Raw genomic sequence first — 17,380 nt, 5'->3', positions numbered from 1 at the left:
CATTCTCTGCCCAGGGAGCCTCTGGTCAACTGGAGGGCATGAGGTAGGGGAGTGGTGACGGAGGTGGCACCGTGTCCTACAGGGGCTTAAAGGAGCTGGGGGGCAAGAGAGGAGGGAGAGAAGCAGGGGCCGAGTGAGATGGGAGGAACTTCCTCTATCTCTAGTTCAGAACCACCAAGCTTATTTTACAATAAAACTTTTAAATACAGAAGGAAAATGATATATTTACTAGCACCACAGTAAGAACCGTGCTTTTCTTAGCAGAGAGAAGCAGCAAAGGGCTAGCAGGGGGACGCAGCTTAACAGCCTGCTTCTGAGACTGTCACTTGCACTTCAGCTGACTAGAAACGACAGGATATTCATAGCTGTGGAAACATGTTTCAGACTGAACCTGGACCTTTGCCACTGCAGTTCAGTTTTGCTTTTGGGCAGATTAATAGTTCTGCAGAGCCTGCCAAATCTGCCTATCTCCAGGAGTTAGTATCTCAGGAGACAAGTTTAGACAAACTCTCCTAAAAATAAGTAAGTTTCCTTAAGCCCCCTGTAATATAAATACACCGAGGCGTGTATGCTGCTAGGGTCTGCTTGACTCTGAATGATCCCACAATAGGCAAGATCGAGTTGCGTTAAAAAAAAAAAAAAAAGAAAAGAAAAGTAAAAGCGCACACAAAAAAACACACACAAAAGCCAGCAGAGCACTTCTAGAAATCACCATAAACGTTAGCAGAAAACTTGGGGGATTTTTCATTTGGTCTTCTTTCACTCAGCCTTTGTAACTTCTTTGGAAGCTTGCTGGTGAAATACACGGTGCTGCTATTTAAGTCCCCTGTTTGTTACCCTGGGTTTTTTATCAGATGAAGCAGGTAGCAGGCAGAAAGCTGTTTCTTTCCTGTAGAACATTTACTGCCGGGGAAAAGAAAAATAAATGAAGCAGCCTCTACAGATTTTGTCCTATACCTATATAATTATACCTATATAATTCAGAAGACTGTAGTGGTGGGCTTTTTTTGTGAGTTTTCACTTTTCTGCAAACTGTCAAACTCAGATCCTTAGGGTGTGTCCCCCACAATCAAAAGCTTGTAAATGCAGAGTGCAACACTTGCAGACCCGGGGCTGAACCCCGCCTTCATCATCTTTAGTTGTTCTTTCATAAACAACTACTTCGAAATAGTTTCAGATATTCTCCTAGAAATTGTCAGTAGTTTTTTTTCAAACCCAAGGAGAATCCAAGACACGGTGCCTCACTGAAGCACTGTGAAGTTCGGAGGTGGGCTGTTATGGATGGGTTAGTTGCAGCTTGTGTCAATTCCTGTACAGGTATTTTCCTAAACAGAAAAGGTTTCAGTTTTGAGACTTACTCTTGAATGTTGGCTCTTCTGGTAAGAGAAAAATGGTTAATGTGTCTGTACCACTCCACTGAGAGCAGACTGCTGGCAAATGCTTGTGCGTGTTCAGAAGTTGCTCACCCCCTGGTATTTATTTATACAGGCTGTACTGTTTTATCACTGCATCTAGGCTGAGGACTTCTATCTCAAAACACGCATAGATTGTGTCATTTTATAATAGACTATGTAAAGGAAAGCTGGCTTTGCTGAAAATTTGCATACAATTTACTATTTACATTAACAAAAATTTAGAAATCAAAAGTGTCTTGATAAATCTTAATTTCATACCCGAATTTGAACAGACACATGAAAGTCATCCGTCTTTAGCTCAGCTGTAGGTCGAGGTATAATTGTGGATGCAGTCACACTTTCCAGTTATTATTTCCGCATTTTAGCCAGGTTCAATTAAAAAACAATAGTTACATATCTGTACATTTATGAGGTTTAGAGTGTTTCCAGATTCATAATCTCTTACGGCTTTAAATGAACACCTCAAATGGGAGCTCTGTCTGCTGTGGTAGGGATCTGGGTTGTTCTATACATTGCTTTAGCTTTTTCTGCAGTGGGAGCACAAACCTAAACCTACATTTTCATTTTATAGTTTGTACAAGGCAACTGAAGCCTATCTATCTATTGCTGAAGCAGAAAAAAAAAAAAAAAAAAAAAAAAAAGCTATTTCAAGCTTATGCTTTTATTCTGTTCTCACTGTCTTCTGAGATTTTTATCCACTGTCTTGCCACAGTTGCAGCCCTTGCAGGGTGCTCACCATTGTACTTGTGTGCATAAGCTCCTTAGCTGGCCATGCAGAGCTGGAAGACATTCCCGGACACGTCCACGCTGCGCAAACTCTTATTACTCCTGTCACAGTATTACTGGAGCTGACACACTTCAGCCTCTCCTTTCTCGAGGACAAAGAGCTTCATTCAAGAAGCAGCTTGTTTATCGGCCCAGTCTTTGCTGGTAAAATCATCACTCAGGCATTACAGACTTTTTTTTTCTGAACCAAACTCAAAAATTAGAGTCTCTTTGTGATTTTATATTAAACGTTTTGCCAGAGATCCTTCATTACCCTACAAACATGGAATGAAACCAAGAAAATCATAAACTGTAATTCAAATTAGGTTATCAAAACAGGAATTCAAGCCTTTTCAAGATTCTTTCAAGTCTCTGAAGACTCCAGTTTCTTTAACACAGTCTATAGGGATTCTTTTACTTCTTGGTACTTTAACCTCTTGAACACTTCTAAATTGATTACCTTTTAAGCATCTTTTTTTTGCATTTAATTCAGATTTTGCAAATAGAGCTTTTTGGTCAAAATGTGCTTCTGCACAGTGTCCTTGTATCTTCTGTTTTGCATTCTCAGAGCATGAGAACTGCCTGGCTGACTCTCACATTTGCAGCTATACAGCACGAGAAACCTGCTGCAGCAATCTCGTCCTCGGACTGGTTTTGTCACAAGAATTTATCCCAGGGAATGGGACTTGCTGAGATTCAAAAACAGACCTGGAGTTTGTTGGTTCATCTGGAAGGGCTTCCAGGTCTAACTGCTGTAGGGAATCAAACTGGTATCAGACATTTATTAGGAAGTCTCAGCACCCAGGAACAAGCAGTAGTGAAGCATTTCATGCACAAGAGCTCTGTGCACCCCGTGCTGGCAGAAGCAGACAGGGTACGGAAGGGTGTGCATCTCAGAGCCACTTGCACCGTGTGCATGCCGGTGCTCTTCATGCCACTGCTCCCTCTTGATTCTGCACTTGGTGCCACCAGAGCAGCTTGGTGCATCTCTTCCCATCTTGTCCTCCTCTCTGCGTGTCTTTGCTGGTTTGTACTTTCCAGCACTGTTTTTCTCCTCTCAGTTTTTCCCTGTCGTAGTGAACCCACTGCAGAGTGTTACTGTGCTGGCTTTCCAGAGGCTCAGCTGGGATTTGTGTGTCAGTACCCAACAATTGATGCTGACAGGCCACCTGAGTCACTGCTGAACCAAACCCAACCACCAACACTTCGTCAATGGCAGAGGATTACCCAGCCTTGACAGAGGAGGTCCACGGCTTTGGGATGCTCCTTGCTATGCAAACACTCCATTAATCTGCAAACTAGTTATGAACAAGAGTGAACTAATTTATTCCCTCCCAAGTCCAAGGGGAGGAGTGATGAAGGGGCTGACGACGTCTCCCTAAAGCAGAGCCTGCAAGATGATCCCTGCTGGGGGGTGCACTGGGGGGCACCTTCAGTCTGCTGATTGTGCCCTTTGGGTTTCACCCGCAGTTCCCCGGGTCACTGCACGCTCTTACAAAGCTGAGAAGCGGGAAGGGGCTACTCATGCTGTAGCCCTGATATTTTTCAGCACAAGCCCTGAAATGTCTTTGGCTGTAAGCTTCCAGATGGTTGGGAATGAAATTTCTGATTTCTGCTGGCCTGAACTAGAATTATGTTAAGAATTGCAGCTATGATAATGTCCTTTCAATAGCAGGAGAATGAAGGTGGTTAAACATGGGCCTGAAGCTTTGTTACCTGTGTAGGAACTGAGGGTTTTGTTTTTGTGCTTGAAGATAAATGCATCAGACTAGAAAGTGAGTGAGGAGATCTCACCTGTTCCTCACTCCTGTGTTTCTGCAGGGGTATTTTCAAGCCGTTCTAACAGCTTTATATTTTACCCTAACAAAGCATCTCACAGCTCTTGCTTCCTCCAGAACTACTTAACATCTCACTGGTACTGCTCATCGGAGCGCACAGCCAGCGCAGTCAGTGACATAAATCACTGCTGTATTTCCCACTCCGAGGGACCAGGCACCCCGCTGCCTCCATACTCCGAGCTCCTGCCAGCAAGAGGAGCCAGAAGAAAGCAGAGATGGAGCTCCTGCACCCACCAACACCGAAGCAGGGAGGCTGGCCAGGGTTTTGCTGTCTGATTAAAGTCAAACTCGAGTAATGATACCACAATAACCAAATAGGAGGTGAGACTGCAAAAAGAAGATTGTCTTTATTAGAGTAGATACAGTAACTCAGTATATGAAAAAAAAAGTTAGTAATTAAAAAGCTAACCCAGTTTGCAAACTAATCACCACCAATCTACTTAAACTTTGTGTGGTCAAGAATTTTCCATGCTTTAAGATATTAATTTCCAGCAGTTTAGCGTGATCCTCTGCATTTTAATTCCTTTTTTCTCATCTTCAAGATGACATTTGGAGGACTTCCAGTACTATTTTCCATCTGCCAACTTGTCTCTTTTGTCTGCAATGATGTGGAGAGAAAGAACAGCAATTACTTAACCAGAACACATAAGACCACTCTCTGCAATATTCACTGAGCTTAGTTTATGTCTCATCTGTCATTCCCTTCTCTCAGAAGTTTTATTCTTCATAGCATTGATTTGAATCATACATCACTTTTACAATACAGCTGACCTTTAAAAAGCAAGTCATGCTTGCATGTTGGTACAGTTCCCCTGAGCTGGGAAGCTGAAAGTTCTTGTATCCCTTCATCTGGGGGAATGATTACACATTTTGTGCTTTTCTTAGCCTTTATGGTAGCACAGTCTGAGATTTTTTCTCTGATGTCTAACAGCTTTGGGTGACTAAAACCTAAATTCTACCCAGTCATCACTCATGACTGCCTAGGTTTTTCCAGTGACACACATCAGCGCAGCAGCCCAGTCTCTAAAATGGATGCAACAACCATAATATATGTATTTCTTCCTTTTAGAAAATAAAACTTCTTTGACTACTAAAAGTTTCCTGGAAGAGAACGAATCCTTACCGGCAGTTCCAGAAAGGGAGCCAAACATCCTGTAGAACAAAGAGATAATAGTTGAAAGGAGAGGTAACGCATTGTCTGTGTGAGACAAGGATGTATGAAAGCAAATTCTCTACAAGGCACGTTTTGTATATAGTCAGGAAAAAAAGGTGTTAATCTCTTTGCTCTCCCTTTCAGCTCAGGAGAAGGAGTTACTGTAGGAAGTATTTTTTTAAACTATGGCAGTGGGAAAAGGCAGAGGATTGTTGAAAGAAGGTGTAGAGGACATCAAAGCCTTTCAACCCCTACCTCACTTTTTTGTTTCAGGCTATGAGCTATTTTCCTCCTAGAGGCCATATGTGAGGTAACAGAGATTGTCCACTTAGGTGGCTGTCTGAAAAGAGCTAGTTTGTCTGCACTCACTTCTATTCAGAATATTTATTCCTGCGCTGAATCCCATGAGGTGAGAGCTACTTCACTGGTAACAATTTATGGGAATTCGGTGTTAATGCAGATATTCTATAAACCATTGCTAATTGCACTGTTTCCTAAATGTCAAGCAGCTAATGAGTACTTACTGCTTTCACTGTTGGTGCCATTTAATCTTTTCAACTGCTTGTCAGTTTGCCTTTTGGTTTAGAAGCTCTTAGAGGCACTCAGTTAATGTATGGGAAATTTCTAGCTTTACCATGGCCCAGAAAAAAAACCAATTTGTTAAAAAAATTAGAATCCCAGGAGTGTTTGAAATTGTGCTTACAGTGATGGTGTGGCACACGAGCACCATGGCATGAAGCTAAGCGCAAAGGTTTCCTGCAGTGAGCAGAGTTACTTACTGGGACTCCTGGCCCTCCAGGAGCTGTCGGTAAGTAGCGATCTCCTGCTCCAGACGACTCTTGATATCCATGAGCATCTTGTATTCGCTGTTCTGCCGCTCCATATCAGCTCGGAGGTCGGCCAGCTGGGCCTCCATGCTGCCAATCAGGTCCTGGATGTGCGCCAGCTGGGCACTGTAACGCCCTTCAGTGTCTGCCAAGGTGCTTTCCAGCGCGCCTTTCTGAGAGCAAACCACAAAAAGGTTGCTACCAAGTGCAGGACTGCTTGCAGGAAGGGGAATAGGGGCATATTTCAGGGTGCTTGGGTTTACTCAGTGCAAATTTGAACGTACCATGCTGAGCTGGGACTGAAGTTCTATTTCCAGCCCTTGGAGGGTGCGTCTCAGGTCACTGACTTCAGACTTGCTGCTCTGCAATTGTTCGGTGTTGACAGCGACTTCGCGGTTCAGCTCCTCAGTCTGAAACAGGGAAAGCACTGTGTGAGAACCGTGGGGCCTCTGGGTGGAGGTCACAAGGCTTTCACAGCAGTTTTCTGAAAGTTTTAATAATTATTTAGCTTCTTGCATGTTTTTTTTTTTTAGTAGTCTTTATATAATACAGAGCTTTTTCTACCTTACTGTGGAACCAGGCCTCAGCATCCTTCCTGTTCTTCTCGGCCATGAGTTCATACTGGTCCCTCATATCGGCCAGGATCTTGGACAGGTCAATGCCTGGAGCAGAGTCCAGTTCGACGCTGACTTGGCCAGCCACTTGTCCTCCCAGGGCACTCATTTCCTAAGTGGAATAGGAGAAGAAAACAAGAGAGTACAATTATAACCGAAAACATGAACCCTCCGTCCTTTCTAAAAGGGCTGAGGTCTGACTGACTGCACTTCACTACTGGCAGGGGGCATCTTTCGTTTCCCCATCTACACAGAAGTCTTTTCTGCTCTGGTGCAGAACCTGAGGGACTCCACACCGTGTTTTTCTAATCTCACTTCCAAATACGTGTCCTGGTTGTTGTTTTTTGCTTTTACCTCCTCATGGTTCTTCTTGAGGTAGGCCAGCTCCTCCTTTAAGCTCTCAATCTGCAGCTCCAAGTCCGTTCTAGCCAGTGTGAGCTCGTCCAGGACTCTGCGCAGGCCGTTGATGTCAGCCTCCACGCTCATGCGAAGGGTTTGCTCCGTTTCAAACCTTGAAAAAGCAAAACAAGGCTAGTCAGGCTAGCTGAATAAGGCACCATGAAACACGTCATTTGTTATAAATGTATCTGATATAGGAAATGTGATGTAACAAAAGTTGTCCAGTGTTAAACTTCTCTCCACGTATTTTACATAATATAAATTTTTCTGTGGTATAGATGACGTTTTCAGCAGGTAGAACTTCAACAACAGGATCAAACTAATGTTAACACAGAGATTTTATACACGTTCCTTTGTTTTTTCACAGCTCTTTGTCTCAATAAGGATTTTTGCCTCCTCAAGAGACCTTTTTCCCTTCAGAAATTACTCACTTGGTCTTGAAGTCATCAGCAGCCAGTCTGGCATTGTCAATCTGCAAAATGATCTTCGAGTTGTCAATAGTGGCAGCAAGGATCTAGAAACAATGAGAGTTCATTGCTGAGGCTTAAACAACTGTTATTTTCTTTCCATACACAAAAGATAAGATAGTTAAGATTGTATCTCACTTGTAGCTACACCAAACACAAGTGTATTTTATTTAGTCTCAGTAGGAAAGTACCAAAGATCTACAGCAAATACACAGCACAGATTTATCACAGTATTTTTGCCTTTATTGTCAGTTCTGGGTAGGTTCCCTTACTTTTGTCTGGCATATGAAGTGGCTTTATGCTACAAATCTCCCAGTGAGACAGAAGTATGTTGGCTCACCTTTGTGAGCCAGTCAGTAGGTGAATGAGGCAAGAAAACATTTCCTGGAGAGAAGCAAAGGGAGCAAATTCTGCAGAGCCCTCTCGGCAGAATTTGTTCTCCTTAGGCATTTTCATAATGAGGGGAGTGATTGCATGGACTGTATGATTTCAAAATAAATGATGTGTTTGTGTATCATAAACAACATAGGGTCATATTGCTTTTGTATATCCCTTGAACACATTTTTATTTCCTGCAATACTTGGTTCAGTGTTTATTGACTCTTCTAATGCATTATAAAAGGCCATAAAGGAAATTCCGTTTACTTAGAAGTAATCCCTGTTAATTTTTAACTGGAAGGCATGCCTTTTTTTTGCCTGCTACTTTCAAAACTCAAAAGGTCTTCTACAAAAACAGCTGGAACAACATCTTATTTCCTCTAACCAAGGGGAATAAAAGACAGGTGGAAAAAGAATACTAAAAGGAGAAAATTAATTCCCAGTTCTGCCTTTTCTGGAGCTCAGCTTCTAAAATCAGTAAAGAATGTGAATGGGTTAAAGCATGGAGAAAGTAAATTGTGTGGGAGCGGTCATGAACTCCAAGCTGAACTGTGAAAAGTAAACCTCAAGTTTTCTTTCATTTATTTACATAGGTTAGTCAGCTGCCACCTATGTTTTCCGGGGTGTGTATCATCGCCAAGTAACCTGTTATCAGCTTCCCATGGGCTATTGGGGCAGTTTTGGCATTTATGTATGGAATTGATAACTTTACGTCTGCGGTTTCCATTTCCCATAAGCCAAACATTTCAGCATTCTTATTTCAAGCTTAACTAGGTGAGAGATGCAATAAAAATATATTTAGGGTGATGTGTGAGCTACTACCTATACATTCACAAAATTGTACATAACCGATTTTTATTTTTACAGTAAAAGCAGTGTGTATGTGCCTGGCTGAGATACGCAGGTTGCTGTCATTGTTTAGCTTGCTTTATACATATATCAGAATATGTAGGGTTGTACATATATTAACTGGTCATACATATGCCTATGGCCAGCAGATACATTAAATATTACCAAAGAATGAAGTAATGAGGAATCTTAATCTGGCTGTTCTGTACATTCACTTAGCTAATGTTAAAAAAGGTAGATAACTTCTTACTAAGCATTTTCTTTATCCACCCTAACCAATCATTACGTATTCATTTCATCTTCCTCCTTTTCACAACCTGCAGTGCCTTCTGGCTATTTTCCTAGTGAGGCTTTTCTCTTTTTTTCATGCTTCCTTCATAAGTGTTTGTGCAAATCTCAGGTGCTTTTTAGTCAATGTTAACACCTACCTGGTCTCGAAGGTCTTCAATAGTCTTGTGGTAAAGGCTGTAGTCTCGAGCGGGGCTTGGTCCTTGTTTTTGGTACCAGTCTCGGATTTTAGTTTCAAGATCAGAGTTTGCTTCTTCCAGTGCACGAACCTTCTCCAGGTAAGATGCGAGGCGGTCGTTCAGGTTTTGCATCGTTGTCTTTTCATTTCCTGAGAGGAGGCCATCACCGCCCCCCAGACCACCCCCGTAACCACCGCCGAAACCGCCACCAAAGCTGCTGCTAAAACCACTTCCATACCCACCACCCAGGCCGCTTCCTAGACCAGAAGAGACAAATCTAGCAGAAGAGACTGACACACCCCTGCCACCAGATCCCCCGTGGATGCTTGGAGCCCTAAAGGAGCCTCCACCAAAACGGACAGAGCAGCCACCGGGTCCCCCTGCCACAGAAGAGGTGGTTTGCCTGAAGCTGTAACTCGCCATAGAGAGCAATGCCAAGGGCCTAAGGCAAGCTGCAGTTTGAGATCCTGAAGCAGGAATGTGTGCTCCTTTCCCCCACCCCACGTCTTTTATGCCTCCGACAATGGGAGTTGTCTCCAGAATGTGTTATCTGAGACCCGTGGAATTTATCGGCCTTAAACCCTCTGCCAACACAGCCATTCCTCCCATTGGTCAGCTGCTGGGAAGTGAGTGGGTCCGAAATACCTTCGCACACAGGAGCCCATCCCCTCCCCTTGCCTCTTGCCTCCTGAAGAACAAGGTGGGATTCAGAGGAGGCCTCGCCCTGCTGAGGGGAACGCTCGTAAATCTGCTCCAAGTTTACCTGTGTGGAAACAAAAGGGCTGGAAGGGCACAGCCCTGCTGCAGCCTGAGCTGCGTCCACAGCGAAGTCACACCACGGCTCGCTTCATATGATCACAGGAAAGTTATAACAGAAAGCGATTAAATAAATGATTTGTAAACTAATAACAGAGCCTGAAAAGAGCCCAAATGATCAACAGTTGTGTGGAACTAAGCAAAAAAGGTTCCTACCTCTCTTTTTTCTTATTTCCCTTAGGAAAAATCCTTCTTTCAGAATGAAAGATTTCTTTACTGTGAGGGTGGTCGAACACTGGAAGAGGCTGCCTGGGGAGGAGTTGAGGCCTCACTCCTGTCAGTGTCCCTGAGGGGTTGGGACAATGCCCTCACAACAGTGCTTTAACTTTTGGTCAGCCCTGAGGTGCCAGGCACCTGGACTAGATGATCCTTGAAGGTTCTTGCCACCTGAACTATGCTGCTCTGTTCTAAAATTGTAGTTTGTTTGTTTGCTCTCAGTTCCTTTTGGAACAACAGAAGAAAAGAGGACCTGACAATGTGCCTTGTGTGGAAGAGTCTGGTTTTGTACAGAAACAGGAATCCTTCAAGGAACTGTAGCTGTGTTTGCAGCACAGATGAGCACTGAACTTCCCTGAGCAGTACCTGGGGAGTCAGCAACAACAGAAACAAGGGACTGCTTATACAGTCAGTCCTTGCGTTGCTACTGAAAGGGGGAAGTAAACAGAAGAAACACAATCGCATGGTCTTCTGGGCTCTGAGATTAATGAAGATGTTCTCTCTCAAATGTTGAAGTCCTCTGTTATCCAGATGGATTTTCCCCTGTTGCCCAGATGAATTTTCAAAAGCAATGCTGCTTTCATTACTGCAAGCTCCTCCACGAGCATCCCTAACAGACGAGCAGGCGCTTCCATCTTTCCCTCCATTCTCTTCCTTCCCTTGCCACCCCTCATTCCCTGCACACCCCTGGGACTCCCCAGGAGATACAGCTGTAAGGAACGATGGAGCAAGCTGGCCTCCCAGCACTTGCAACAACCAGGCCAGGGCAGAAATGCCACCACCTACAAGTGCTTCCACTGAACCGAACATTTGGAGTGCAAGATGCAGGCTGCGTTGCTTGGATGAGAAATCCATTTAATGCCAAGATAAGGAACTAAAGATAAGCCAAATGAGATGCATACTCAACACGAGGGCATGTTTGCTCTTTATATACCCATAAAAATGCACTCACCACTCACTAGTGCTTTACCCACTTTGTCCAGAGAGAAATGTCAAACTGCAGGGCAAATACAGGGAGTGTATAAGAATAAATACACAGACTGGAAGCCGGCCAAGGAAGCTGAATCAACAGCCCCATTGATCCTTCCTGGAGGTTCTGTGCACAGCCAGCGTGCTGCAACCTTCCCTGCACACTTCTAACCAACCAGCAGTGGATGTGTTGTATCCAGGCTATCAATTTTCAGTTTCTTACAAGTTCATTCCTTCTCTACTTCTAGTGCTTGGAAACTCCTAAATTATGTCTGTCTGTGAAATCAGAGTAAATTCTCAGAGTACTTATGGTACAGATACACATCCAAATTCTTTGAACCACGAACTTATTTCATAGACCTAATAATTATTTAAATATCAGTCAGTAAATATCTTCTTTCATTACTTAGTGATGTACTAGAACATGTTTATAAAGAGGTGAAGAGCTGAGTCTATCATTGTCCTGAAAGCAATTAAAAATGCTTAGCTACCCTTTTAGATTTTCTAGGTGGAAGTTGCTTTTTAAACGAGAAACGTTGTGAGTAGCAGAAATTGTTTAATATCCACTGGATCGCTAATGAACGTATTTGATGTCCTTATTCATTCTAAATACTGAAAAGAGATGGTTATGGGATGGAGAAGTATTTACTCCTTTATCCTGAAGTTAGGCACGGGGTTCCTGTTGCCCCTCATGTACTCTGTTCATTGTGCCATAACATAACCAACCCCTCAGCGGCCTCCCTTACAGCTTTTGGTGCTTCATAACTTGTCATTTATGTAGACTGATATGTCTTTTTTGCTCACATTTGTAATTGATAGGATTCATTTGCCAGTTAACTAGAATTTAGCCATTTTAGTCAAATGTACTGTATTGACAAAGCATGGTCTCCTAGGGGACTCGCATACCGTTGGTTTGCAGAGCCGTGTCCCTGTGCACGTGATCTATATCCCTAGGTGAGAAGGAGTCACATCGCCTTGGTGTAGCTTAGACTCTCCTGTATCCAATTATGAGGCTGTATCAGAAAGAGGAAATGTGCAGAGCCTCTCACTCCCTCTATCCAACACATGCACCCTGTATGCCCTGCCTGGGGCTGTGCAGCCTCAGGGCGTGCCAGCCAGTTCCTTGCTTTCTGTAGGGACTGCTGTTCTCACACAGCTCTCCAGCTTGCACTGTAAAACCTGCAGCCGTACCTAAGAGCTACGGAGGGCTTTTCCGCCTGCCAAGACGCACTGGTTGTCCCTTCTGTGGATCTAAATGTTCTCTTTGGCCCTGGGGAGGAAAAACCTGCCCAGCAGGCTCCAGGTCCTGTGAGTAGGTGAATGAATGCTATCAGAAAGGTAGTGTCTGCACCGGGCAGAAAGAAAGCTATAGAAAGTTACTGTATTGTTAAATGCTAAAGTCCATAGTTAGAGCATAGAGTGTAAGTCCATGGGATTTTCTCCTCTGAACAGAAATAATGGAAGCTTAAAGGAAACAACGAGCAGTGTGCTCTGCCTTGTGGCCTGCAGCACGCAGAGAGGAACGTCCTTCCCTCCGGGTACTTCTTCACTACTCCCCAGACTCCCTTCTAAGGCATTCAAAGCAGTGCTTTTGTTTTTGGTGAAACAAAATGCACGTTTATGATGTTGCACAATGTTTTATGACCTAATTCATGAAAGCTGGGGGCTGAGAGGACTCCACATTCTCTCAGAAACCCTTGGAGTAAAAGCAGCAATCATTGTGTCTGATACTATAAGAACACTGATAAAGTGCCACAAGCAGGTTAGGTTTGCTTCACCTTACAGGGAAGAATTCCTGAAGAACGACTTGTAATTCTTCCTGGCAGTTTGGAAGTACATCTGATAGTGTCAGGAGAGGGAAAGCTTGGGAGACACTGTCCAGTGGAGTGACTATTTCACCTTGTTCATACCTCCAAATGTGCGACAAGCTTCTAGACGGTAGCACAACAGTCCCTCGTGCTGCAATTCGGTAGAGCTGTGTTCTGAGTTTCCAGAAAGGTATTTTAGCTTTGACTTTGCATCTCTTATCTTCGTGGCTGCATGTGTTTGGTTTTGCTGGGATTCTCTTAAGATGATAACAGGTACTTAAAAGCTTGGAAAAGCCTTTAGTGTGGCAAAGCTTTAGCCTGGGAAAGATGGTGCTTTTATCATTCTGCACAGGTTTTTTTTTTCTCTCACTACAATAAGCTTAAACTATAGTAAACTGAACTTTGCCCTAAGGCAAAATAATGAATGGACAACAAAGGGAATTTCCTTTATCTGCAATTTGTCTGAGGGTGAGGGAGACACCCGTATTAAAGTCAAGCCATGCAGCAGACCCGTGGAAACAGTCCACACCCAAGCTCCTTGCTGAGACCTGGTTCTGCTCTACCTTTATCTGCTCTGCTTTCCTCGCCACTGCTGCTTTATGGAATGGTAAATACTTGTCAGGGCATTTTAATGAGTTTTGTTGTAAACCATTTTTTATTATTCTTGTGTAACACTGGCATATATTTCTCTCTTACATGCTGCTAAATTTGTTTCCAGTGAAGTTCTTGAGCTGGTAACGCAATTACCGTTAATGAACTCTGTGAACATTTTAACCTTCTTGACTTTTCTGTATGCGCATTTTCAATTCTCATCTTTTCTCTTGATTATCAAAACTTTGGCTGCCCCACCTTACAGTTGTGTTTTGTATGCTTTTAAGATCTTATCTTTGTATGCACTTTTCTCCTGTCAAAGATCACAAGCATGAAACATTTGAATCTTGAAACATTAATTCAAACACAAAACTTTCTTCTATTTTTTCTTTAAACTTCCTTGTGGGAAGAACCAGCGATAATGAGAACTGATCTGTGCTGGTACTGAAATGATTGTGTTGATTGTCTGCCTAAGATACAATTCTTAGCTTTCTTTCTTTCATATCCCCTAATTAATCATTTTTATGTGTTTTTTTTTTTTTTTTTTTTTTTTTTTTTAAATCCTCATAAAGCTTGCCTTGCCAAATATTCTCTGTATGTGCCAAGAGATTCAAAGACAAGAATGTTTACGTGCTGAAAAGGCAGGTCCCAGCACATGCACACACAGCTGTTAACTGTTTTAAAAGAGGGTGGATAAGAGCAGAGAGCGATAACTGTTAACTTTCTCAAAATTTCTATTTTTGCAGAGTAGAAGGAACGTGACTTGGTGAAGAGAAATGCACACAGTGCCCCGATTTCTGTATTGAGAGAAATGAGAAATGAGGTGGTTTAAGGCTTCAGTTTTGAAAGGAATTACGAGCGTAACATGCAGCAGGACAACTCATTTTTATCCCGGGGTCTAGTTCTGTATAGCAGAAACAGAATTATTTGAGTTGAACTTGAGAGATTTGGATTCCTGTTCAGCTACAGGCTTCTTTTGTGATATTGGAACATATAATGTCATCTCTCAATGTTCCTCATTTTTATAATATTTCAATAGATTATTGTGAGGAAAATACATGAAAGATCATAACGAACTCAAATACTTAAACAGGGAACAATGTAAATACTTGGAAAATACTTGAAACTGGATATGATATATACTTTGAAACACGTCAATATTGTGAGTTTCCCTATTAATATAAATAACTTTATAAATCTGGAATTGACTTCTCTGTCAAGCCAGAACTATAACGATAATGCACATCATCAGGGAGTAAAGTTTTCCCGAGGCAAGAAAATAAAATGGATTTTCTTATAGAGTGATTAAAGATGGTGTGGAAAGATAGGAACAGCCAGGGCACCCAGCCCTGATGAGTGAAAGACAAGTCACTGGATGTATTTTTACACTTCCTTTAACCTGTTATCTGCTTGGTAAATCTCAGCAAGTTATGATGGGCCTGGAAACCATTATGAAGAGTCCAGCTTCTAACTGATGAGAGGAGGTGTTCCAAAAGTCAGGTTTCTGCAGGCAGCAATAGGCAACTCACTTGGAGCCCACTGCCAAAACTGAATAGACTAAACCTGTCCCAGGCTTCAGAGGAACCAAGTACGTGTTGAGTGCTTGCCATGTCAGCTGCAGTTCTGCAATGAATCATGTTAAAAGAGCCCTAGAGCTCTTCAGAGGGTTGTTTCCCATAGGCCACATGGAAAATTCCTACTTAATAAAATCCAGTTCTGGTAGAAATACAGAGAAAGGAGCAAGTGGGTGTCATAGAAGAAAGTGGCATGAGCTGTTTTATTCCCTTCATGTCTATGAAACGTTTGGAGAACATACTTAAGTATATTCACATTTGCCTGTTTATATATTTAAATCACAGAATCATAAGTCTACATTCATATTTAAACATTATTCTTTCTGTTGCTGGTTTAGTAAGTCTATATTCTGATCACAGTGACAAGCCACGGCTTCCAGCCAGGGTAGAGGTTTTGCAGTGCGAGCATTAAACGTGTGTCCTGGATCAAATAAGAAAACAAGGAGCAATCCTAGTGCCCTGCTGAGGGACGGGTCACCAGGATTTGGCCTTTCCTGATCTTACAGCTGGCTTCATGCTGCTTCTTGCTTGAGATGAATTTTCAGAGCCTCGACATCTCTGGTTTGGCAAGAAAACTGCCAGTCCTGCAGCCCTGGGCCTGAGGAGCTGCTGCAGGGGCAGCGGTGTTTGAGCCTCCTGCACACCTTGCCGGAGGCAGAGGGCATGGGAGTCGCTGCCTTGCTTGGCTCCGTGTTCACCAAGAAGTAGTTTATAGGCAAACCTCACAGGATTCCTGTGTATCAGGTTACCTTCCAGGCCAGTCCTGGTCATTAACTAACTGAAAACCAGGGTTTTCCAGCAGCGTCTGACACTCGTGTTCTGCTTTAAATTCCCTTGTTTGAACACTGAGGCTGGCATGGGCTGTCTAGGTGTTGTGGGCAGCCCGCTACCACCAAACGAAGCTGAAGGAGATACTTGCTGGGTGCCTTTGCACTCCTTTCTGATGGATTCAGCTTTAATAACTACTAAACATGGTACAATTCTGGTGACATGGCTACTAACAGCATTCTCAGCAGAAAGAAGCTTTCAGCATTTATTTAAGATGTTGATGTGCGTGTAATCGCTGTGACCCTTTGGTACAACCATCACTTTTGACTGTCCAACTGGCATCAAGCTGCGGGGAAGAACTGAACTAAGATTAGAAATGTGGTAAGGAAAGGTAGATGAATAAGGCTCTAAGTGCCTTTGATCCACAGTCGCACTCCTGCTGCCAGGGCTGTTTAAGCCCAGGAGTGCATGCCAGCAGAAAGGTGTTCCCTGCAGCCAGTCTTTGCAGCGCACATCTGAGCGTGGGTTCCTAAATAGTGGGTTGTTAGCGGTAATTGCAGTGCGCATAAACTGCTCTTTAGGCAGTGCTAAACACGTTGCGAAAGGCAGCTCCAGCACACCTGAAATTGGAAATGGGACGTTTACTGCATCAGCCGCGGGAGCATTTGCCCTTCGGGTCTGCTGTAGTGTGAGAACACTTCGTGCACTTGGGAAGTTTCTTGGCATTTCTCCTCCTGAACGTTACGTGCTACGTGAAAATTGATAGCAATATGTTACCTGCAGCACAGAAAAATGCATTTTCCTGCAAGAACTTCTGTGTTTGCTTAGCTTGCCTGCAATTTTTCATGATTATAATAGGCTGGCAAACGTGAGAAGTGTCACAGAAGTGGCTTTTTCAGCTCATTTCCATCCATCTGTTTTTTATCAGAGGCGGAGTAAATGACAGATTTTCTTTGTTAATTACTTGAGACCGGGGGTAGGGGCTGAGAAGGAAGTTCCCCTGGCCGAGGGCTGCCGGCAGCAGCTCAGCGATACCATTTCCTTGCAGCCAAGCGTGCCAAAGCTGCAAGACCTGGAGGCAGCGGGTGGCTGTGCCTGCCCGTACCTGACTGCTGCCTGTGTGAATAGCAGCTCGAGTGGCAGCGCTGGGTGATTGTCCTGACCCTGCATGAAGCCCCTCCGAGGATTCGGTTCGCTAGGTGCTGCTTCTTGCTCTGGGCTCTTCCCTATCCAGTTATTTTCCGCTCTCATCTTCCCCTGACTTCCTGAAAATGCTATATTATGCAGGCGGAGATGATTAATTTCCAGAATTAAGAAGCCTGAACACACCCAAAGATTATGAGGCGGACTATCCTTCATTACCTCTGTGAGTAGTAACAGTACACAATGTCTGTACCTCTCCAGTCCCCCCTACAGGCCTGCTTTTTAAACACACCACCACTTGCTGGAGCCTTGTTCTTCGTAGG

The 17,380-nt window shown here is 43.5% G+C and overlaps 1 protein-coding gene across 1 annotated transcript; it reads right to left on the bottom strand.

Annotated features, from left to right (window-relative positions):
• Positions 1-4,380: 4,380 nt before the first annotated feature.
• On the bottom strand, positions 4,381-9,649 carry LOC309887258 (keratin, type I cytoskeletal 19). Its single transcript, XM_082778829.1, has 8 exons — positions 9,134-9,649; positions 7,443-7,525; positions 6,967-7,123; positions 6,563-6,724; positions 6,283-6,408; positions 5,951-6,171; positions 5,142-5,170; positions 4,381-4,616 (listed from the first exon to the last, which is right to left on the bottom strand). Exons 1-8 carry the CDS (start codon positions 9,593-9,595, stop codon positions 4,585-4,587), a joined length of 1,272 nt encoding a protein of 423 aa, XP_082634955.1. The 5' UTR covers positions 9,596-9,649; the 3' UTR covers positions 4,381-4,584.
• Between the last annotated feature and the right edge of the window lie 7,731 nt (positions 9,650-17,380).

Source organism: Aythya marila, assembly GCF_965140915.1.
Source record: "Aythya marila genome assembly, chromosome: 25".
In the NCBI taxonomy this organism is placed as follows: domain Eukaryota; kingdom Metazoa; phylum Chordata; class Aves; order Anseriformes; family Anatidae; genus Aythya; species Aythya marila.
Note: the sequence above shows the minus strand (reverse complement) of the source record. Positions and strands in the feature narration are given on the sequence as shown.